Source organism: Arachis stenosperma, chromosome 8 (genome assembly GCF_014773155.1).
Source record: "Arachis stenosperma cultivar V10309 chromosome 8, arast.V10309.gnm1.PFL2, whole genome shotgun sequence".
In the NCBI taxonomy this organism is placed as follows: domain Eukaryota; kingdom Viridiplantae; phylum Streptophyta; class Magnoliopsida; order Fabales; family Fabaceae; genus Arachis; species Arachis stenosperma.
In genome coordinates this window covers 39,014,000-39,037,663 of record NC_080384.1, presented here as the reverse complement: position 1 = coordinate 39,037,663, position 23,664 = coordinate 39,014,000, and the positions used below count along the sequence as shown (strand labels likewise).

At 37.3% G+C, this 23,664-nt stretch overlaps 4 protein-coding genes and 1 non-coding gene across 5 annotated transcripts; 3 read left to right on the top strand and 2 right to left on the bottom strand.

Annotated features, from left to right (window-relative positions):
• Window positions 1–4,387: 4,387 nt before the first annotated feature.
• On the top strand, window positions 4,388–7,903 carry LOC130944280 (G-type lectin S-receptor-like serine/threonine-protein kinase At4g27290). Its single transcript, XM_057872539.1, has 8 exons — window positions 4,388–5,732; window positions 5,883–5,999; window positions 6,218–6,366; window positions 6,436–6,646; window positions 6,740–6,977; window positions 7,060–7,210; window positions 7,305–7,594; window positions 7,685–7,903. Coding segments are annotated over exons 1-8 (2,418 nt in total). The 5' UTR covers window positions 4,388–4,471; the 3' UTR covers window positions 7,686–7,903.
• Window positions 7,904–7,998: 95 nt separating this feature from the next.
• LOC130944283 (G-type lectin S-receptor-like serine/threonine-protein kinase At4g27290) lies at window positions 7,999–8,643 on the top strand. The gene is made up of 2 exons (XM_057872548.1): window positions 7,999–8,160; window positions 8,254–8,643. The coding sequence occupies exons 1-2, from the start codon at window positions 7,999–8,001 to the stop codon at window positions 8,530–8,532; spliced, it is 441 nt and encodes a 146-aa protein (XP_057728531.1). The 3' UTR covers window positions 8,533–8,643.
• Window positions 8,644–16,142: 7,499 nt separating this feature from the next.
• Window positions 16,143–16,808, bottom strand: LOC130945964 (uncharacterized). Its single transcript, XM_057874650.1, has one exon. It carries the CDS (start codon window positions 16,806–16,808, stop codon window positions 16,143–16,145), a length of 666 nt encoding a protein of 221 aa, XP_057730633.1.
• An 833-nt stretch (window positions 16,809–17,641) lies between these two features.
• LOC130944278 (G-type lectin S-receptor-like serine/threonine-protein kinase At4g27290) lies at window positions 17,642–21,095 on the top strand. Its single transcript, XM_057872537.1, has 7 exons — window positions 17,642–18,896; window positions 19,006–19,134; window positions 19,293–19,441; window positions 19,517–19,727; window positions 19,822–20,059; window positions 20,153–20,303; window positions 20,389–21,095. The coding sequence occupies exons 1-7, from the start codon at window positions 17,642–17,644 to the stop codon at window positions 20,692–20,694; spliced, it is 2,439 nt and encodes an 812-aa protein (XP_057728520.1). The 3' UTR covers window positions 20,695–21,095.
• Window positions 21,096–22,247: 1,152 nt separating this feature from the next.
• On the bottom strand, window positions 22,248–22,443 carry LOC130947183 (U2 spliceosomal RNA). The gene has a single exon (XR_009072584.1). It is a non-coding gene; the product is annotated as a U2 spliceosomal RNA (small nuclear RNA).
• Between the last annotated feature and the right edge of the window lie 1,221 nt (window positions 22,444–23,664).

Genomic DNA, 23,664 nt, shown 5'->3' with positions numbered 1-23,664 from the left:
AATAATTATATCTATATGGAGTCAATGCTAAATCGAATTCAATTAGTTCGATAATAAGAGTCCATAAAAAAAATTACATCTTGTAAAGTTTAAACATTTTTATTATGTGATAGGTTAGTAACGAGTACATTACAAATCTTTTATTATAGTACTCATAATAAAAATGTTTAATTTAATAATTGTTATTAAAATTTTAGTTGTATTCGTTACAAAATAAATAATCACAATAAATTTTTTTATAAAACTTTTTTAAAGGTGCCATGAGTACTATAAAAAGTATCTTAAATCGATTTACATAAATTGACTTACAAATTTTTAGCACTCATAAGAAAGCTAACAAATTTTCACATTTTATAAAATTATTTACAATGAGATAATAATAATAATAATAATAATAATAATAATAATAATAATAAAGTTTAAACATACTTTATTATACTAGGTTAGATAAAAATTAAACTATTTAAATAAATAATTCGGTATTTAGAAGTCAAACATAATAGATTTTTAGAAAATATTTATCATATTATAAATTCATAATTATGTAAGTATGTGAAGGACTTATTTTTTAAATTACGTTTTTAAATTAAATGACTTTCAATATTATTAGATTGTTATATTTTTAAATCGGTCAATTCATTTTATATTTATATATTATAGTTATTTATTTTGTAACGAGTACAACTAAAATTTTAATAACAATTACTAAATTAAATATTGTTACAATGAGTACTATAAAAATTTGTAATATACTAGTTATTAACCTATCGCATAATAAAAATTTTTAAACTTTATAAAATGTAATTTTTTTTCATAGACTCGTATTATCGAACTAATTGAATTCGATTTAGCATTGACTCTATATAGATATAATTATTGGTGTATTAAAATAATTGCATGGATTAGATTTATGCTATAGAATTCACGTTCAACTAATATTTATAATTTTTTTTTATATTTTTTGTAGAATATTTTTTTTATATTATATAGTATTTTTTCTAATATTTTTTGCAAATATTTCACTAATATTTTTCTAATATTTTTGGCAACAACAATGTTCGGGAACCAAAAGGGTATCAGCCAAAAACCAGCCAAATGCCTCTAGGTGAATCTAAAATCTCTATGTGGATGGTGCTTATGCTAGGCATTAGGATGTTTCTTTTCTTCGTAAATTGGATGATTCTGAATCTATTTTTTGAGTTTATATATTTTTTGAATGTTTTTGTTATTTTTTTAAGAATTTCATAATTTTTTAAGAATTTCTCTCCTTTGTTCTTTCCTTTCCACAGTTGTCGCCCTCTCTTCTATCCTCAAGATCCTCAAGTTCGAGGTGTTTGATGAAAGGACTCCCGGTACCAGAGAAGTCATGGAAGCCATTGTTATCGCTATCACAGGTTGCCGACTCGAGAAAACTGATCCGATTTCTGAGGATGCCATTATGATGAAGATTCTTCAGGTTCTTGCTGGGACAATGCACCATAGGACTTCCATCTTGTTCAATGATCCGCTGTGTGCACGCTTGTCAATGCTTGTTTTCAAGTTGTGCAACAAATGAATGAGATAGCATTTGGATTGGAATTGAGTGGACACAAATTCTTGTGGAGGTTTTTAGAGGTGGGTAGATTAATGTGGAAGAGAAGAGGAAAGTTTTTATAAACTTTAATTAGGTTTACTTAATTAGTTTAAAATTTTTTAAATTTTGAATTTAAAAATTTAAAATTAATTATTAATAATTATAATTAATTGAGTTGTTCACTTTTTGGCTGGTTACACACTTGGTTCCTTATACTTTTTCTTTTGGCAAATATTCCATAATTCGAATCAGCATGCTTCGAATTACTATGAGCTAATATACTGGTACTAATTCGAATCAATCCAATTCGAACTAGTATGTGAGTTTGTGTGTGTAATTCAAATCACCTTGATCCGAATTAGTGTGTAATTCAAATCAAGTTGATTCGAATTAGTGCTTGAGTGTGTGTAATTTGAATCAATATGATTCGAATCGGTGTGATTCGAATTACTATGAATGTGTAGTTCAAATTAGACTAATTCGAACTATATAGAAATGTGCTCTTGGTGAATCCTTGTAACGTTTTTTTCTTTGGTTAAATCATGTAAATTTATCCAATGCATGGTTTATATGGGTGATTTGCCCAGAATGCCATTTGAATATAGAGGGTAAAAATTCTCTTAAATATTAGGTGATCTTGATCATTGTCAACGCCAATATTCACCATCTCGTCAGTCAGATTTTTCAATGTTTTTTCTTGAAACCTTTTATAAATTTCTTTGTTCTCCTCAAATAACCCTTTAAAACTAACTTTCTCAAAAAAATAGGTCTCCTACATAAACAGTAAAAAAATTATCAATTACACTCTAAATCTCTTGAAATACACCCATATACCAGTCATATACAACTCAATTTATTTTTTGATTACATGAGATCAGAAGAATACATTACAAAAATAGATTATAAAAAATACAAGTATAGATATTTTCTATAATGAATTACTTGATGCATTCAAATTAAGGACAACTCTTAGTCTTTTGGGTTTAATTCTCAATGCACCATGTGGTGTGTCTAATTTGCTTTTTGACAAATTAAAGGAATGTGCCAATTCCTTCAAGATTTTATATGGCACATTCATAGGAGAGAGGTGCATCAAATCCTCAAATCCTAATTTTCAGATGATGTTCTTCTTCGCTTCACTCATGTTTTCAAACTTTTCATGCAAAAACTTTGTGAAGCATCTTAAATTCTTAGTTTGCTGTAAACAAAGCAAACGAAAATAATTTAAATAAGCTTTATTTTTACTAGAAAAAATTGATTTCGTCTAAGATGTGTGTGTTATTGTTAATAGATAATAACCTCACCAGTTACACTCAAATTCGATTGACATAGACCTAAATACCAACTACATACACCTTTATTATTTTTTGGATTACATGACAATATATGCGTTCAAAATGATATTCAAGTCAACCAAACATGCATCAATAACACTACAAGCACAAGTACAAGCACAACAGCACTAGTTACACTCAAATACGCGTGATATATACTCAAATTCCAGTCACATACACCTTTATGAGTTTAAAATAATATTTAAGTCAACCAAACATGCATAAAATGACACTAAAAGCACCAGTGACACTCGAATTCGATTGATATACACCCAAATTCTAACTATATACACTCATATATGAGTTTACTTGAAATACAGTCGAAAGTTTATATTTATACAAACTCACTTTCAAATAGATAAACATTCACAAAAATAGATGAAAAAATACGTTAAATCATTCACAAAAGAGTACGTAAAACATTTGAAACAACAAGAAACAATCATCACTGACTTGAATAGTTTGACGAGTAAAGTAATATCTACTTTAAACCAAGAATACATAATGAATCTACTTAATAACTGCAAAATATAGTGATATAGTGTTTTGCGTTCTAAATTAGAAAGAGAAAAGTGAAAATCCTCCAAGATTAGTGAAACAGTACCTTAAATAATCTTTTTTTTTTGGGTATTTATTTAGAGATTTTAAAGTTTTCTTGTTGATTTTCTTTAGTGTTGGTGACGATTTCACAGTTTGTTGAGAGATTTCGAACATGATTTGAATCTCGATAGTTGTAGTTTTGATCGAAAAAAAAATATTTTTTTTGACAGTTAAATGACGTGCGTATTATCACATTAAAATGAGTGAATAATTTTTGTTGGACTTAATCCAACTTATAAAATTTATAAATTAAAAGACTTAAATATGTAGCTTTGATATTTTATTTTAATTCTATATCATTTGAATTACGGTAGAAGTCAAAAATAATATTCAAAATTAATCCACATGAAATGCTCTAAATAGTGATTTGTCAAGAAGTTTGTTTTAGTTTCCACTCCATCATCATTTTATACTGTATAGTACAGTTCCATACTTCCATCATGCTTCAAACTAGTAGATTGACACGTCTTTCTTAGTTTGTATTTATCTATCTATCTACCTATCAGGGCGTGTTCAACTTTAACAAGGCATTGACACGTTGTCTTGATACGTCAAGAATGCAATCCAAAGAAGACAAATTCTCCATTGCCGTCCCAAACTTAGTTTGTATCTTTCTGTGCTTCTTCTTGGGTACGATGCAAGATAGAATTATTAAATATTTTCTTTGTACGGTGAAAGCTCTTTAGCGGAAAAATTTGCCTTTTCGTTTCTTTTTTTAAGTTTTTACCTACTTTCTTTCCGCCCTCATACCATCACACATTTTGCCTACTTTTGTTTTATTCCACAACATTTTTTATTATTATTCAGACTTAAACAAGATTTTATGTTAGTTCTTTTCTCTTGCAAACTCCTATTTTTCTATAAAACATGTTTTTATGCTTAAACACTAACCCACTAAAATCAGTTCTTTTACTATTTTTTCTTGTATTTTAGTGAAAACAAGTTGTTCATCATTAAAAAAAACATGGAAAAGTTGAAGATGCTGTGGTCTTGGTCCTTTCTATTCTCACTTATATTAAGAACCTCCACCTCACTTGACAATATAACCGTTTTTCAATCCCTCAGCGATGGAGAGACATTGATTTCACATGAAGGAATCTTTGAACTTGGTTTCTTCAGTCCTGGAAACTCAAAGGGCCGATACGTAGGTATCTGGTACCATAATATGTCCCCTTTAACAGTTGTGTGGGTTGCCAACAGAGAAACTGCACTCAATGATACCTCTGGAGTTTTAAAAGTAACCCATCAAGGACTTGTTCTCCTTGTTAATGGCACCAGCAACAGCACTGTGTGGTCTTCCACCATGTCTAGCAAAGCGGAGAATCCGGTTGCACAGCTCCTGGTCTCAGGAAATCTTGTTGTCAAAGATGGCCATAATGGGGAGCACTTCTTGTGGCAGAGTTTTGATTTTCTTGGTGATACTTTCTTACCAGGATCAAAGATAGGTTGGGATCCAGTGACAGGGATAGAGAGAACCTTAACATCTTCGAGAAGTGCTGATGATCCCGGCCATGGAGACTTCAAATTCAGAATAGACCCCAGAGGCTATCCACAAGCGGTTCTAACGAATGGAACGGTTATAATGGTCAGAGTAGGACCCTGGAATGGACTTATGTTTTCAGGAGCTACCATTTATTTGCGCTATAGTAAATTACTGCCAACTGATTATGATTTCATTGATAAGGAGCTAATTTGTAAACTCCAACCTTTGCATGCATATAGTGTTATTAGAAGTGTGGTGACCCCTTGGGGTGGTGTGCAGCTTCTGCATTGGTCAAGACAAACCAGTAGCTGGGAGACACTTCTTTCTTTACCAGAAGGTGAATGTGACAAATATGCACACTGTGGCGCAAATTCTGTTTGTAGAGTCACTCCGGCTCCAATCTGCACATGCCTAGAAGGATTTGTTCCAAAATACTCAAGAAAGTGGAAGGACATGTATTGGTCTGATGGTTGTGTTAGGATCACTCCATTAAGTTGCAGCAAAGATGGTTTCAAGAAGCACTCAGGTGTGGTGTTGCCTGACACATCTACCTCTTGGCATAACATGACCATGAACCTGCAGGAATGTGAGGACTTGTGTAGGAAAAATTGTTCCTGTACGGCATATTCCAATTTGGATGTCCGTGGCGGAGGAAGTGGTTGCATACTTTGGTTTCATGATTTGATTGATATGAGACAAGGAGGACAAGATCTTTATATTCGACTACCTATGTCAGAGCTAGGTACCCCTTTAAGGTTTTTTTTTTTTTTCATTTAGTTCATTTTGTCTTCTTAAGTTCTTATTGATTTATGATTTACTACATTATATTTTCGCAATACATCAATGTAATGAAAGAATTAAAGAACAATGGTCTTGAACCTTGTTACCTCAGGTGATGAGTCAAACAAGAAAAAGCTTGTAGGCATGATTGTTGGCTCCATTTTGTTCTTTATGAGCATGATGTTTGGACTGGTTCTATGTCTATGGAGAAAGAAACTTGAGGAGCCAGGTGAGTTCATGATATTAACATGTGACTACTTCTATTTTGCAGTGATATTTGGAAGAACTATAATTTTGCAGTCCCATTAGTCTTGAAATCTTTTGCTTGAAGAATTTTTATTCTTTTTTTCAAAGTTAACAAATCAAGCCAGTGGGCATTAATAAATCAACATGAATTTCTTGACATTCTCATAAATAGCTATTTGCTAATCATTCCCATTTCTATAGAAATATTTTGGTGGAAGCAACGGGCTCACGAAAGGGAAAAGGATGACATGGATCTTCCAATGTTTGATTTATCAACCATAGTTTATGCCACTAATTACTTCTCTAGTGAAAACAAATTGGGAGAAGGTGGATTTGGATCTGTATACAAGGTAATTGATATGAATATTTTGGCGGTTATTATTCTCCACATATTGTGTTGTCCTGACCGTTGTTATCAGGGTACACTTGAAAATGGGACAGAGATTGCTGTGAAGAGGCTTTCCATTGACTCTGAACAAGGACTGGATGAGTTTAAAAATGAAGTTCAGTTAATTGCAAAACTTCAGCATCGCAACCTTGTAAAGCTTCTTGGCTGTTGCATTCAACGAAAAGAAAAACTCTTGATTTATGAGCTCGTGCCCAATAGGAGTTTGGACACCTTTATTTTTGGTTCATTCCTTAAACCATCTTGAATTATCGTTCTCTTTCATATTTATCATCGATTAGATGTCATGTTAACTTCAAATATTTTCAACATGGCAGATGATTCTAGAAGAAAATTATTAGATTGGGCAAAGCGCTTTCAAATTATTGGCGGAACAGCTCGAGGCCTAGTTTATTTACATCAAGATTCTAGGCTAAGAGTGATTCATAGAGATCTAAAAACTAGCAATATACTTCTTGATAAAGACATGAACGCGAAAATATCAGACTTTGGTCTTGCTAGGACATTTGCCGGAGATCAAACTGAGGCCAGAACAAAAAGAGTGATGGGAACTTAGTAGGCTAAAATATTGTTTACTGTTTCAAGCTGTAACATATTCCTTTTGCGATTCTCATGTGATGTACTAAATGCAATGCAGTGGTTATATTTCTCCAGAGTATGCGGTGCGTGGATCCTTCTCAATGAAATCTGATGTGTTCGCTTTTGGTGTAATTGTGCTTGAGATAGTAAGTGGCAAGAAGAACAGAGAGTTTTGTGTCCCTCACCAGAGTCTTAACCTTCTTGGACATGTAAGTAATACCAAATAATAAGGATAAAGTTTCAAACTTGATAGTAGTTCACATAAACCGAAATTCAGCCAATATAATTTTGACATCTTTAAAGGCATGGGAGCTCTGGAATGAGGAGAGGCCCTTGGAACTGGTAGATGAATCGGTGCGCGATTCGGTGATTGAAGTTGAAGCATTGAGATGCATACACATAGGGCTGTTATGTGTTCAAGGGAGACCCGAAGATAGGCCTAACATGTCATCTGTAGTTCGTATGCTGGAAGATGATAAACCATTGCGCAAGCCGAGGCTTCCGGCATTTTACTCACACCAGGAAGAATCTATGGGAAGAGATGATGGAGTTTCAGCAAATGAGGTTACCATATCATTGTTAGGGGCAAGATAGTGAGTAGATCTTACATTTTTAATGCTATAGAGCTAAGTGGCATTTTTTATTAGATCTCATGTTGACTTTGAATATTATCAACATGGCAGATGATTCTAGAAGAAAATGATTAGATTGGGGAAAGCGCTTTCAAATTATTGGCGGGACAGCTCGAGGACTAGTTTATTTACATCATGATTCTAGGCTAAGAGTTATACACAGAGATCTAAAAGCTAGCAATATCCTTCTTGACAAAGACATGAACGCGAAAATATCAGACTTTGGTCTTGCTAGGACATTTGCCGGAGATCAATCTGAGGCCACAACAAAAAGAGTGATGGGAACTTAGTTAGTAGGCTAAAATATTGTTTACTAGTTCAAGTTGCAACATTTTTTCCATCGGAATTCTTATGTGATGCACTGAATGCAATGCAGTGGCTATATTTCTCCTGAATATGCAGTGCACGGATCCTTCTCAACGAAATCTGATGTGTTCGCCTTTGGCGTAATTGTGCTTGAGATAGTCAGTGGGAAGAAGAACAGAGAGTTTTGCGACCCTCACCAACGTCTCTACCTTCTTGGACATGTAAGTAATACCATAGAATAAGGATAAAGTTTCACACTTCACAGTAATTCGCATAAACCGAACATCAGCCAATAATAATTTTGACTCTTTAAGGCATGGGAGCTCTGGAATGAGGAGAGGCCTTTGGAGCTAGTGGATGAATCAGTGCGCGATTCGGTCATTGAAGTTGAAGCATTAAGATGCATACAGATAGGGCTTTTATGTGTTCAAGGGAGACCCGAAGATAGGCCTAACATGTCATCTGTAGTTCGTATGCTGGAAGATGATAAACCGTTGCCTGAGCCGAGGCTGCCGGCGTTTACTCGCACCATGAAGAATCTCTGGGAAGAGATGATGAAGTTTCAGCAAATGAGGTTACCATTTCATCGTTAGGGGCAAGATAGGCAGCCTGTTTTGATTTTGCCAGTTTCACTTTTATTCCTGGTCAAATGAGAATTTGTGTGTGATCAGTGTATAAAATTTTTATTTTCGTATTGATTCACATATCTTATAGCGTAGTCTTTGGTGTTTTGTATATAAATTTCTCTGCAAGAGACTACCAGAAGCAGTTAGAGCTTTGTCATAACAGAATTGCCAGCGTGGTAGTCATTCTAACTAACTTAGGAGTGGAGTCATAACTCATAACAATATGCAACTGCATGCTAGTTGTGCTAATAACGGTTGATATGATGAGTGTTCTTCACTCTCCAAGGCTTTTAAAGAGATAAATGAGGAATCGAAGATCCTCGGTCTGAGCAATGAGTTTGTGAAACTGCTTGATCACCGGAATGTTCACGATCTGTTTGATGAATTGATTCAGAGAGCTTCCGAAATATCATTTCAAGATGTGTTTTATTCCTTTAGTATAGACTTGTTCCACGCAGAGAAAAGACCTTGGAAGGAAGACCAAATAATGGCTGACATCATTCGCCTAATCGCCTCAACGGCTCTGCTTCCACGGTTTTCAACTTTGCATCAATATTTTGAATTTTTTATACCGATACTTTGGCATCCACATGTTAGCAGTATAATATTTGAGCAGCCATCGTGCTATATTCTTAATGATAATTATTAATTAATATTGGAACTTTATATCTTAAGCAACGGTGTTGTGCTTATCTTATGGAATGTTAAATTTCAGGTCAACGGCGACAACTGGTAAGGATGAATTTTATAAAAAGTATGCATGTTAGTTTAATTAGGGTTTCTGCTAAGAATGTTACTAAATATATATAAACTAATGCTCTCAAATCTAGTACTATCGCAAATATAATACGTTATGCTTCCGTAGCTGAATGCTATAATAAAAAAGTAAAGTTAAGAAGACAAAAGAAAGATAAGTTTGTCTCTTTGCCCGAAAAGGTCGTTTCTGATTTAAATGATCACATGGTTATAATTCAGACTGTACCATACTTATACTAACATCGGATAAGTGCAAAGTGCAATGGAAGCAAAAATTAACTGTTGATTAATCATTGGGGTCCCAGAGTCAGTATCAGTTTGCTAGAAGCGGATAAAAATACAGTAAAAAATAATTAAATGGCAATTATAGAAATTTAGTTGGACAATCACTTGAAAACTGATGTTTTCTTTGACTATAAGAAGATAAGTGATGTGTGACTCATCATATGTCATCTTTTTTTCTCTTACTTTTCAGTGATTACAAACTATTAGAAAATACTAAATTTTTATAAATATTAGATATATATAATTATTTATGTGTTTTATTTAGCAATTTAAGCTTTTAAATAGGTTGTCTGATATACAAATATTCAGTGTTAACGCAGGTCCATAGAAGAAATGCACTCAAATAATGTAATGTATGTAGCCTAATCTGATAATTATATTAATGGTTCCAAACTTACCAAAGAAATGCAGTTAGCATGATGTAGCATAAAATCGTAGAGATATAATATATTAATATTGTTGTTTCATAAAATGAGAAGAAAGTTGAGTTGAGAAAGAAAAAAAAAACAGAATGGAACCCATACCATGAATGCTCGTTGGTCAAGTCTTTAATTGCACATTCAATGTTAGCTCTGAAAAAATCCAATTTATTAATCATTATGCAGCCGCCTAGCCAATTGTTGCTGAATATCTCTTTCTGTTTCCCTATTTGATCTGCCGTTTGATGGAATTGCCAAATCTGTTGATGACTGTTTCGAAAGAGAGATTTAGACTCTTAGTCTTATCTACGTTGAACTAAAACTGCTGCTGCGGCATTCATCTTAGAGTCAAATACCCTGTTTGAAATTGAGATGTGCATAGTGAAAGTTTACATTTGTTCCGGTGTTATTATATTAAGATTATCATTAGTAAAAATGATGGGTTATGCTACATGTATACTAAAATCAGCCACTAAAGTCAGCAACCAGTGTAAATACATGTTGGAATACAAATACTTTTTGAAAAAAAATTAAACTACATATGTATTTTTTTTTTTTTTTTTGAATGAGAAGCTCAACACAACAAGTGGAGCAAGGAGTGTAGCAAGGAAGAAGCAAAACAAAAGAAAAAACCAGTACAAAGCAAACATAGTAATCCCTTTGTCATCTCCGGCATTGCCATCAACAACAAAAGGGGTCAGCACCTAACCACTCCTTGTAGTTCAGAAAAGACAAGTTGATAATCTCCTCAACCCCTTTCCCTTTGTTCTGAAAAATCCTCCGGTTGCGTTCCAGCCATATGTTCCAAATGATCGCACAAAAGCACACCATCCATCTCTTGCACTCTTGTTTTGTTTTTGAGTTCTCAGTCCAACTTTGAAAGTGCTCATTTACTGCACCTGGACACACCCATTGCATTCCAACATATGATAACCAAGCACACCATACCTGCCAAGAAAAGCTGCAGCCAAGAAACATATGGTGGCCATATTCAACACTATTGTTACATAAAACACATAACGTATCTCCTTGGTGAATGACTCCAAATCGACTCAGCCTCTCCTTGGTGTTGACTCTGTCAATCAGGACAAACCAGACAAACAACTCTACTCTGGGTGGGACAAGGCCTTTCCAAAGGGTCCTTGTAAAACTGTAGCTTGATATATCCTCCGGGGCTATTTCCACCTGCAACACATGCACAAATGAGTTAGTAGAAAAAATTCCTTGTTTATCATACTTCCATACAACTCTATCCTCTCTTTCAGGCTCAAGTTTAACCAGCCTCAGAGTGTGGTGAAGCTGGTTCACTAAATCCAACTCCCACTGGAATAATTCTCTCCTCCACTGAAAATTCCAAATCCAAGCTAACCCATCCCAAAACCCACAATCCCCTATCATTGACCCTGTTTGGTTTGAAACTGAGAAGAGCCTTGGAAAGCGGTCTTTCAAAGAACCTCCCTGAATCCAGACATCCTCCCAAAACCGAGTTCGTCTTCCGTCACCCACCTCCATAGACAACCCCGTAATCATCTTCTGCCTTACTTCTTGATTCTTAAACTGTAGCTGACAAATATCCTTCCACGGGCCTCCTCGGATAGGTAGCTCTTGGGATGATAGGAGCTCATTTGGATTCAGGTTGTTACAGGAACAGACTACCTTCTTCCACAACGGACACTCCTCCCTAGAGAACCTCCACCACCATTTAAACAGAAGGGCTGAATTTCGAATCATGGCATCCCCAACCCCCAATCCCCCCAGCTTTTTGGGAGTCTGAACCACTTCCCATTTAACCAATGCCATACCACTCTTTCCATCCTCTTTACTCCATAGAAATCTCCTCTGTAAGGAAATTAATTTCTCTGCAACAGCCTTTGGCATCTTATACAGGCTCAGATAATAAACCGGCAGACTATTTAACACAGCTTTAATAAGTACCAACTTACCGGCCTTATTGAGGATCTTGGCCTTCCAGAGGCTAAGCTTCTCCTCCACCTTGTCTATTATAGGCCTCCACGTCTTAACCAACCTTGGGTTTGCTCCTAGCGAGATACCTAGATATTTAACTGGTAGATTGGCTTGCTTGCAGCCCAACACTCTGCACATACGTTGTACCCACTGCTCATCACAGTTCACAGGGATCAAGCTTGATTTATCAAAGTTGATACTTAGACCTGACATCAACTGAAAGCATCGAAGCAATCTTTTGTAGTTCTTGATTGTCTCTTCCTCAGGAGGGCAGAATAAGACAGTATCATCTGCAAACTGTAGATGCGACAGTTCAACATGATCTCTTCCAACCAACAACGGCGATATGCGACCGTTTCTCACAGCCTCTCCAATCATCCTATGTAGGACATCAACAACAAGTACGAAGAGAAAAGGGGACAGAGGATCCCCTTGCCGCAGGCCCCTTTCCATTTTGAATGGCTTGGATGGCGAGCCATTTATCAGGACTGACATAGAGGACGTGCTCACACACTCCATAACCCACCCCCTCCATCTTCGACCAAATCCCATCTTCTGTAATACAAGGTCTACAAAACTCCATTTGACTCTGTCATATGCTTTCTGGAAATCAAGCTTTATTACTGCCGCTTCCTTCTTTCTCTGTTTGATCCATTGAACCGTTTCACATGCGATCAAAGCCCCGTCATGAATCTTCCGACCCTTAACAAAAGCACTCTGTGTCTCACCTACTAAACCTGGCATAACACATCTCATCCTCCGAACCAGCATCTTCGAAATTACCTTGTATACACACCCCACCATACTAATCGGACGCAGATCTTTGATTTCCTTCGCACCAGTAAACTTGGGGGCCAACGCCACCCACGTAACATTAGCATCATGCGGCAACCTTGAAGATTGGAAAAAGGCCAGTACCGCTGTCGTGAAATCCGAACCTATATCAGACCAACACTTCTTTATAAAATTCATGTTGTAACCGTCACATCCTGGAGCCTTAGACGATTCACAATCCCACACTGCCTCTTTAACCTCCTCAGGTGACGGTAGCATCTCTAAAGCAATAGAATCCTCCTCACTTATCCTTTCCACCATACCATCTCTGAATCCCACCTCAGGAGACCTCTCTTGCTGATATAATTCTTTATAAAACTCCCTGATGGCAAGCTTAATTCTACCTTGATTCCTTATCAGTCTTCCATTAATAAGTAAAGTATCAATCCTGTTATTTCTCCGCCTGGCAGAAGCTAAGTTGTGGAAGTACCTCGTATTTTTATCCATGTCCCTCGCTTGCCTCGACCTTGACATCTGCTTCCAATGTAGTTCTTTCCTCACATACCATTTCTCACAACACTTAACTAGCGCCTTCCGTCTTGCTTCCACTGTCCCATCATAGCTCCCATTGCCGACCATGTCATCAATCTTCTGGATCTCTTCCTCAAACCTCAAAATTTTCTTGTCCATATCACCAAAATTTTCTCTATGCCATCTCCCCAAAGGAGCCTTCAACGCCCTTAGTTTATCGGTGAATGGTATCTCTCCTAACCCTCTCCATTCCTCCTTGACCATCCTTAAAAAACCTTCATGAGTAAACCACGAATCTAGACTTCTAAATGGCCTCGGACCGTCTCTCAGCCTCTTCCCTTCCACTATGATAGGGCAATGATTTGACAAACCACGAGGACCACCTCTCAAGCGAGTCTCCGGAAATGCCTCAAGCCATTCCAAGCTAACCAAAGCTCTGTCAATACGGCTGCATGACTGTCCCCTGAACCATGTAAACTTACGGTCAGAGATCGGTAGGTCCACCAACCCCATGTCATGTATCCAATTCTTGTAGTCGTGTGCCGACAAAGGTAAGCTTTCTAATCCTCGCCTTTCTTCCACCTGTCCAATCTCGTTAAAGTCTCCAAAAACAGCAAGCGCCTGGGTATAAACCAGCCATATAACTCAGCTCCTCCCACACAACAAGTTTTTCATCTCTATTGTGAGCACCATAAACCAAGAAAAAAGTACAGTTAAGAGTATTCTCTGCCAGGACCCCTTCAACACATAGCCATCGCTCACTTTTATAGCAATTTCTCATTTTAAAGAAGCCATCATCCCACATTAATAACAACCCGCCAGATGCACCAACAGACTCCACATACTCCCATCCCACACATCCGTTCCCCCATATTTTCACAACATCAAACCTTGTTATTAACTGTCGTTTAGTCTCGACCAACCCTAACATATCCAGCCTATGCTTCCTCTTAAGTTCTTTCACTATCCTTAACTTCCCATCACCCCTTAACCCCCTAATATTCCATGAGCTAATAATCATTTTACATTATTATTACACACCTTTTTGAGATTTTTGGGTCTACTCCGTCTGGCTTTAGCCTTCTGTTTTGCCAGTCTCCTTTTTCTAGCAATCTCTTCATTCTGTTCTTGGAGGATCCTCATGATGTCATCATCTTCATTGAGCAGCATTGCTCCAGATTCTTTCGCTAGCTCCCATGTCTTTTGGTTTTCCAGCATTTGTTCATCCAGGTTAACATACTCATTGCTACTATCTTCATCTTCGTTGGCCTGTCTTTGTTCCCTTTCATCGTTGCCTCTATCACCATGTCCTTCCGCCACGTTCTGCACCGGAGAATTCCTAGCACAGACCGATTCAATCCCTAGGCCTGCCTCCGTTAAATCTGCACAACCACCACCAATTGCTTGATAATAAGCTTCATTACTGTGTATGTCCCTGTCCTTGGTCCCTTGAACTTCCTCTAACAGCGTCACAGCTCCTTCGACCCTTCCAACCCGGTTTTCCAACCTGCAACCCCTTATCATCACCGAACCCGATACCCCTGCAACCTGCCTTTCTCCAGCAGCGCCCCCCATGCTCGTCACACAGCCAGGGAGCGTGATGGTTACATCACCATCAGTCAGCCTCCGCCGCAAGCTCTTTCCACCGATGGGGTCGGCGCAAGCTTCTTCTTCATCGCGCATGAGGCAACCGCACTGCTCTGAGTCGACCTCAACCGACCCACACACTTGGCGTTGTGCTTCATCGCCTGTAGCGTCAATGGCTCTGCAATGTCCTGCTTCTCCTTTCCCAGGCTCGCTTCCGTAGATCTCCACTACACTCGGTCTCCCTGACGGCGCAGAAGGAGCGCCTGCATCAGATCTCATCCCTTGGATCAGGCTGACCCTGACCCGACCCAAGGCATCATGGTCCAGCCCATGCCAGCATGCACCGGTGTCACACTTTTCTTGTGTAATTAGATACGGCCCACCTTGGCCCAGCACGCATTGTTTGTTTTTATTGGCATTGATGGCCCGTTCAGGAAGTCTCACACATGTACCATTGGGTTTATCTCTCCGCAGCCCATTATGAACACATGGATAGCTCCACGGAATTGTGAGCTCCGAATCTGTTTCATAATTACCTTCCAATCCCACAAAATCTGCCCCGCCATCAATATGACCATAAATTTGCTGATTCGTTACCGGAATTATTTGATTGAGTTTTAAGTGGTCATAATTCCATTCGTTTAAAATTGCCTCTGAAATTACCACTCTATCCTCATCTTCAACCTCCTGTCCTACCCTTTCTGTAATTGCTGCCACTGCCTGGTCTTTGTAGTCTATCAACCTTGTAGAAACAGCCGGCATTGTAGCACCAGCCTTAGGAAGTCTACACGCTTCGTTATTTTGGGGAATGCAAGCTATGTCTTTCTCCGTCCTTTTTTCCGAAGCATATTGCGAGCTGTAAACTTCTTGTCCCACCTCTTTTACTAAGACGTCGAATCCACTGGTACCGACAGTGATATGCACCCATTCATTAATCACACCCATAACACAAGTGTCAATTAGTACGCGGCCGACACTAAAGGAGGCGCACGATTCCGTTCCTTTATCACACCCCACCACCTCTCCCCATTGGCCACCGATCTTTTTGAATGTATCCACTGTCCAAATATGTAGTGGGACCCCGAAGCACTCTAGCCAGACTCTTCGAGATTCACTTTTCTCTGATTCATCCCATCTCCATACGTTATGAAAAAATTTCAGAAGGCTATTCATTTTGAACGTGTATGTCTCTTCAGCATTCAAAAGATTGTCGAACGTCAGCAGTGCCTTATAAGCTCCCAATTCTCGTACCTGAGTGACCTACGGAAAGTTCTTAGCAACCATATCTTGTAAAGACCTAAAGTCTATGGCTGTTGTTGTTCCACCGACTAGACTTTTCTGCAACCAGTTCAAATTTTCTTTCGCCACAGCCACTTCTAGATTCTTTGTTAAACCATTCCCATGTTGATCCAGGATCTTCTTATCTTTTCCCACATTCTTAGAACTGCTAGCTGGGACGGCCGGATCATCCTTATGCTCCTTTTGTGGCTGGCCGACACTTTCTTTTTGAATGATACCTTCTGCCTGTATCTTGTTCGTGCCATTAGCAATTGACATTCTCCTGTATCTTGCCTCACCAACAAACACAACCTTACCTCTCAACCTCATACGATTCATCTCTGTTATGGCCTTCAAAGCTCCTCCCCTCGTAGTGTACCTTACGAACGCAAAGATGTACAAACTACCATTCTTTTGTTTTCGAGATAGGTATATGTCGTTTATGCGTCCAGTCCAGCTGAACAATTCGAACAGTTCTCTTTTAGAAATGTCTTCTGGAATGTTATCCAAGAAGATCGAAAAGGACTCCGTCTCCAATCGATGATACTCTTCTCGATTCCAAACTCTAGGGTCTTTGATCGGATTCCTAAAACTACCCCTCACTGTGTTTCCCACCCCAGCTCTCTCTATTCTCTCTCTCTCTCTCATCTCTCTACTTCAAACTACATATGTATTTATACACAAATATATTGGTGGCTGATTTTAATGGCTGATTTTGGTGTACAAATAACATTTTTTAAAAAAAATTATCTTAATAAATGTATCATAAATGCAATGAAAAACTAAAATTTTATATTTTTTTAATAAAAACTTTTCTAGTTAGTAACATAAATATCTGTCCAAAAAATACAAGATGGCTAAACCCTAATTTCTTTTATTATTCTAGTATTAAATGAAATTTAAAAAAAGGAAAGTATTTGGAGCCAATAGAATATTAGGTTTATGGAGTATTAGAGATATAACAATTAGTATTACCTTTTTCATTAGTTGAAACTTTTGGGATGAGTGTTATCATGACATGGTATTAGAACGCTAGATATGAAAGGTCAAGAGTTCGATTTTTGGTGAATCCCAAAATCAGTTTAAGTTTTTGGAAAGATGTTGTACACATTGTAAAAATAGTCCATTGCCTCCCTAGCGGGATCTTAAAAAAATGATTAGTATTCGATTTTGTTAGCAAACTAATAGAAATAACTCTAGTAACAAAAGTTTTGTACATTCGAAAATTAAAAAGATTATAAATCTGAAATCTAAAAATCACACGTCCAAAATTCATATTAGCTGATTTTTATTGATTTCGGTTTTATTCTTTTACAAATATCAGATTATCAATCTGCAATGACCCCTCTTACTTGTGAGTAGGTCCAACCATGTTTCCCTGTTGTTTACTTATAAAAATGTTTTAATGTTTAAAAGACCAACAAAGGGAAATCAAATCTTTCCTTGTATTAAAGTTCTACAAGTTGTACATCACAAAAATAATGCAAAACAAGAAAGATCTATGGTTTTGGTCCATTCTATTCTCATTTATATTAAGAAACTCTACTTCACTGGACAATATAACTCCTGTTCAATCCATCACTGATGGAGAGACATTAATTTCGAGTGGAGGAACCTTTGAACTTGGCTTCTTCAGCCCTGGAAATTCAAAGGGCCGATACTTAGGAATCTGGTACCATAACATATCCCCTCAGGTAGTGGTCTGGGTGGCTAATAGAGAAAAACCGCTCAACAACACCTCCGGAGTTCTAAAACTCACCGGCGAAGGACTTGTTGTCCTTATTGATGGCAGCACCAACGGCAGCCTTGTATGGTCCTCCAACATGTCAAGCAAAGCAGGAGACAAACGGAATCCGATTGCACAGCTCTTGGAATCAGGAAATCTTGTTGTCAAAGATGGTCATAATGGTGACCACTTTCTGTGGCAGAGCTTTGATTATCCTTGTGATACATTCGTGCCCGGAATGAAGCTGGGATGGGATCTTGGGACAAGTCTAGAGAGGACTCTATCATCTTCAAAAAGTACAGATGATCCCGGCCGCGGACACTACACATTTAGAATAGACCTTCGAGGCGATCCACAAATAGTTCTAATGAATGGAAATGCCACAGCAATTAGAGTAGGGCCATGGAATGGGCTAATGTTTTCTGGAGCTACACTTTATTTGCGCTATAGCCAATTCTCATCACAATTTGTTTTCAATGAAAAAGAGGTGTTTGTTAGGTTCAGACCAGAAAATACATCCAAATATATTAGAGGTGTAGTGTACCCTTGGGGTGGTATTCAGGTTTTGCATTGGTCAATACAAACCAGAGGCTGGGAGACCCTTATTTCTATACCGGAGGCTGAATGTGACAAGTATGCTCTGTGTGGTGCAAATTCTATTTGCAGTACTACTCCTACTCCTGTCTGTTCATGCCTTGAAGGATTCGCACCAAAATATCCTGCAAAATGGAAGGAATCTGATTGGTCTGATGGTTGTGTTAGGATCACTCCTTTAAGTTGCAGCAGAGATGGATTCAAGAAGGTCACCGGCATAGTGTTGCCGGACACGTCTGCTTCTTGGTATAACAGGACCATGAACCTGCTGGAATGCAAGGAATTCTGTCTGAAGAATTGTTCTTGTACGGCATATTCCAATTTGGATATCCGTGATGGAGGAAGCGGTTGTTTGATCTGGTTCCATGATCTTATTGACATTAGACAAGGGACACAAGACTTCTATATTCGAATAGGTATGCTTTTCTCCGTTACGTATTATTGTATTTGATTACCTGCATTATAATTTCAAAATAGATAATGTAACGAATTAAGGAACAATGCTCTTAAATTTTGATATCTCAGATGATAAGAAGAAAAATTATTCCAGCAAGAGGAAGCTAGAAGGCATCATTGTTGGCTCTATATTGTTCATCACGATCATAATACTTGGACTGAAATTATTTCTATGGAGAAAAAAACTTGAGGATCCAGGTGAATACGTAATATTCTACATGTGAATTCTACTACTACACCAATATTTGGAAGAAATATAACTCTGCAATATTGAAAGGCTGGTGGTTCTTTACATCAACATTGTTAAACTCCAGAACTTTAAATTAATTTCTCTCTCGTATCACTCATTTTGCTAGATATATTTTGGTTGAAACAACATGTTCGCAAAATGGAAAAGGAAGACGCGGACCTTCCAACATTTGATTTATCAACTATAGTTTATGCTACTGATCAATTTTCTAGCAGTAATGAATTGGGAAGAGGAGGATATGGACCAGTTTACAAGGTACTAAAATAACTTGACATGCTCACTGTGGTATTATATACTTCAGTATTCCACATACTATTTTGTCATCATCAGGGTGTACTTGCAAACGGGACAGAGATTGCAGTCAAGAGACTTTGCAAGAACTCCGACCAAGGACTGCAAGAGTTCAAAACGGAAGTTCAGCTAATTGCAGAACTTCAGCATCGCAACCTCGTAAAGCTTCTTGGTTGTTGCATTCAGCAAGAAGAGAAACTTTTGATTTATGAGCTCATGCCCAACAGGAGTTTGGACTACTTTATTTTTGGTTCATTTCTTAATTGTCTTGAATTTATGCTTCTTTCTCTGAGGTACTAACTAGTAGATAATCATTTTAACATTTTACTTTCTCAACATGATAGATGATGCTAGAAGAAAATTATTAGATTGGACTAAGCGCTTTCACATTATTAGTGGCACAGCTCGAGGCCTAGTCTATCTGCATCAGGACTCTAGGCTAAGAGTCATTCATAGAGATCTAAAAACTAGTAATATTCTTCTTGACGAAGGCATGAATGCAAAAATATCAGACTTCGGTCTTGCTAGGACATTTGCAAGTGATCAGACTGAAGACAAGACTGGAAGAGTGGTGGGAACTCAGTAAGTAGGCTAGAGTATTGTTCATACTTAGAACTGTAACATTTTTTCTGTCATGTATCATGATTCTTATGTGAGATACACGCAACAATGCAGTGGTTATATTTCGCCCGAGTATGCAGTTCGTGGATCTTTCTCAATGAAATCTGATGTGTTCGCCTTTGGTGTAATCGTGCTTGAGGTAGTCAGTGGGAGGAAGACAAGAGAGTTCTGTGTCCCAGACCAAAGTCTTAACCTTCTGGGATTTGTAAGTGTTTTTGTGTTAGTAGTAGCTATTATTTTAGCTCATATAGGTCCAAAATTAGAAAATAATAATTTTGACATCTTTTCAGGCATGGGAGCTATGGAATGAGGAGAGGACTTTGGAGCTGGTAGATGAATCACTGTGTGATTCGGTGAATGAAGATGAAGTATTGAGATGTATTCAGATAGGGCTGTTATGTGTGCAAGAGAGGCCAGAACATAGGCCTAACATGTCATCTGTAGTTCGTATGTTGGATGATGATAAACCATTGCCTCGGCCAAGGTTGCCGGCATTTTATTCACACCAACAACATTCTACACTAATTTATGGTGAAGATGGTGAAGAAGTTCATTCAGCAAATGAGGTTACCATATCATTGTTAGGGGCAAGGTAGTAAGTAGAGTTTACATTCAATGATGCTATGTGATTATTCATATGGTGTATATCTCTTCTTTAAGATGAGGCAGAAATGGAGATCACAGTACTCAGGTCAGCAAGGCACTCAGTTGGAAGGCCAAGGAAGGAATTCAAGAGGAAATCATCAATTGGATCAACTGTTGCCACACCAACCAGCCAATCTCTTCTCTCTTCCACTCAGCATGTCACCTTTTGATTCTTCAGATGTCAACAGTCTTCACCATTAGTGGTGGAGCCTTGTAGAAAACAACTTGGCCTTAGAATTCAAGATCAATTTGGCACAGTTAATAAATATTGTACCACAAGAATTTAAGTTCAATTCCCACCATTGATGTTAGAATCACTTTGCCATATATATATACATAATCTAAGTTCAAAGATTGTAATCTCCAAAATATTTTATCGGTTACCTTGCCAGATTCTTGGTTAATGGTTCCTTGGAATGCTCCTGGAACTATATGAATCCTCAAAGAATGGTGGCAACGGCAACCCCAGAAACTTGGTTGTAGAACTAGTCGGTGATGGAATATACTAATACTAAGACACCTACTCAAATGAAGATGTTAAAAATGTGTTTTGTTTGTTATCAAACCCTACAATTCATAAAAAAGAAGTTAAAGAATAAAGATGTTTGTTATCTGATTCTGATGCATAGTTAGTTCCTTCCTTGGCTTCCCTCAGAGCAAAAAGATCATCTATAAGTTACTTTGGTTCCATGATCGGCAAATCCATTGAACAATCTATAAGCCAAATAGTAACACGGAATCCTCGAGAAACTTTTCAGTCACATTAAAAGCTAAGCCTATTGCTGCATTGTTGTTGAGAGTAGTGTGGTTATTGTTATCTGGCTCAGGTTGTGAAGTTACTTGGTAGTACTCACTATTACACACACTAATAGGAGCCATGTTCTTCTCTTCCTTCTCATTTTGCATTATTTTGTGCTCTTCATTGTCATCAATAATCATTCCTTTCTTGAACTTGTCCTGGTTGTTCTTGAATTCATCCACATATGGCTGCATGAATAGCAATGAGAAAGGTTGAGACATGTGTTGAATTTCAATGTTATGTTATGTACCTGTTTCTCAAGCGGAGACATTCCTCCACGAATCGATAGCCGTGTGGAGAATACCCTTTCCGGTTGAGGTCGAGTTACAACTTTTCAACAGAGTGCATTCTTGCTTCAGGAACATCTGGTATGCACTTCTTTGTCCTTGTGCCATGCCTCGGCGTTTCTTCTTTTCTTTGCCATCCGAAGGTTCGAGAAGATGAGCTTGCTCTTTGACCAACCCAGCTCCTCCTTCTTCTGTTTAGTTTCAATTGGAAGCATTGCATCAAAACCTTACTAAACCATTTTTTGTTGAACCATTAAACAGAAAAACCATAAAAGTATTCCCCCCCTGTTAATTCATTGGTCACTCATCAGCTGTGTTCTTTCAGGAAGAAGCCTCGGAGAACTAGATTTGTGGCTCTTAACCATAAATGCCACTCATTGGCTCACAGCCAGAGGCGTAAATGTTTAAACTGGATTTGGTGGGGTGCGCCAGGCCCTTGCAGCAGTGTAAGGCATGGGCGACGCTTGAGAGGACCAGTAGCAAGCTACTATGGTGGCTACTCCCCCTCAAAAAATAAATTTAATATCGTGTGAGCCATTGGCCCACATATCAGATATTAAACTGATAAGAACAGATACTACACTTGATCTTAGCCAAAAGGCCGAGAAAGGTATGAGTGGTTTAGTCTAGCGATGCTTCTTTTATATCAAAGCCTATGCTTCTTCTTCGATACTCCTCCTCTATGTGGGGCTACCTCAATAGTTAGGCAAATACACGCATCACATAACAGAGGCTATCTTCACTAGTGTGTTGTGTGCCTCTCCGTTTCATTCTTACTTTCATGCTTAAATTACAAATCTCCTTGGAAAAATTTCTCCTATTAATCACCCAAATATCCGAGGTCGAACAATCTATCTATTTTTAATATATAAACATAGGTTTATTCACATTACTTTTAATTACTTTTAGGTTATTTTTCTTCTTCTAATCATCAACGCTTACTTGGCAAAATTTTAAAATCTACCACTCAAATCAACTTTTATTTTCACATTAAGAAAACACAAAAAATAACTAAAAAAACACAATAAAAACCAACAAATTAATTTTTTTCAAATCAATCCTTATTTCTAAAACAACAAAAGCACAAATTAACATTTAACTCAACAAAAAGCTCTCAAAACCAAAGAACTTATTACATTTCTCAAACCCTCACCCTCTTAGCACCTCTCCGTACCAAGACCCTATTTTCTCCATCCTCTTACGGTCCCATCCTATTTCCTCCATCCTCTTCCGGTCCCATAAGCCATTGTTTTTTCCTCAAAACAAATTGTACATCGCGATGTCCATCTCCGGCGGAGCCGCATTGCATAAATTGTAGAAACCAGGGCAAACTCCATTTCTCCTCTCGACAACGTCACCATTCGCCGCCGCCAACGTGGGAAATTTGTCCGATATCTTCCTAAAGATTTTCAACTTTGCCGTTTACTCTTCTCATTGTTCAATATCATTTTTAATAGCCTTATTTATTTGTTATAAATAATAACATTTTAACTGTGAACTCATTGCAAGTAGCACAAATTTATGTATTCCTCTTTTGTAAACGGTTCTGTCCAACAGTCACTACTAAAATTAATGTGCATTTAAAATTATTGTTCCCTATATACTATCAATTGCAATATTTCATCATCAAATTATAAATTGCTATTTTACATGTGATGTACTTCTTCCACAATTTATATTTACGTATTCCTCTCTTTCAAATTGTTATTCCACATGTTCAGTATTGCTTCTACAATTATAAAAAATTTCAGTTACAAATTATAATAATAATAATAATAATAATAATAATAATAATAAAAAATTTCAGTTACAAATATTCAAAGTCTACAACTTAT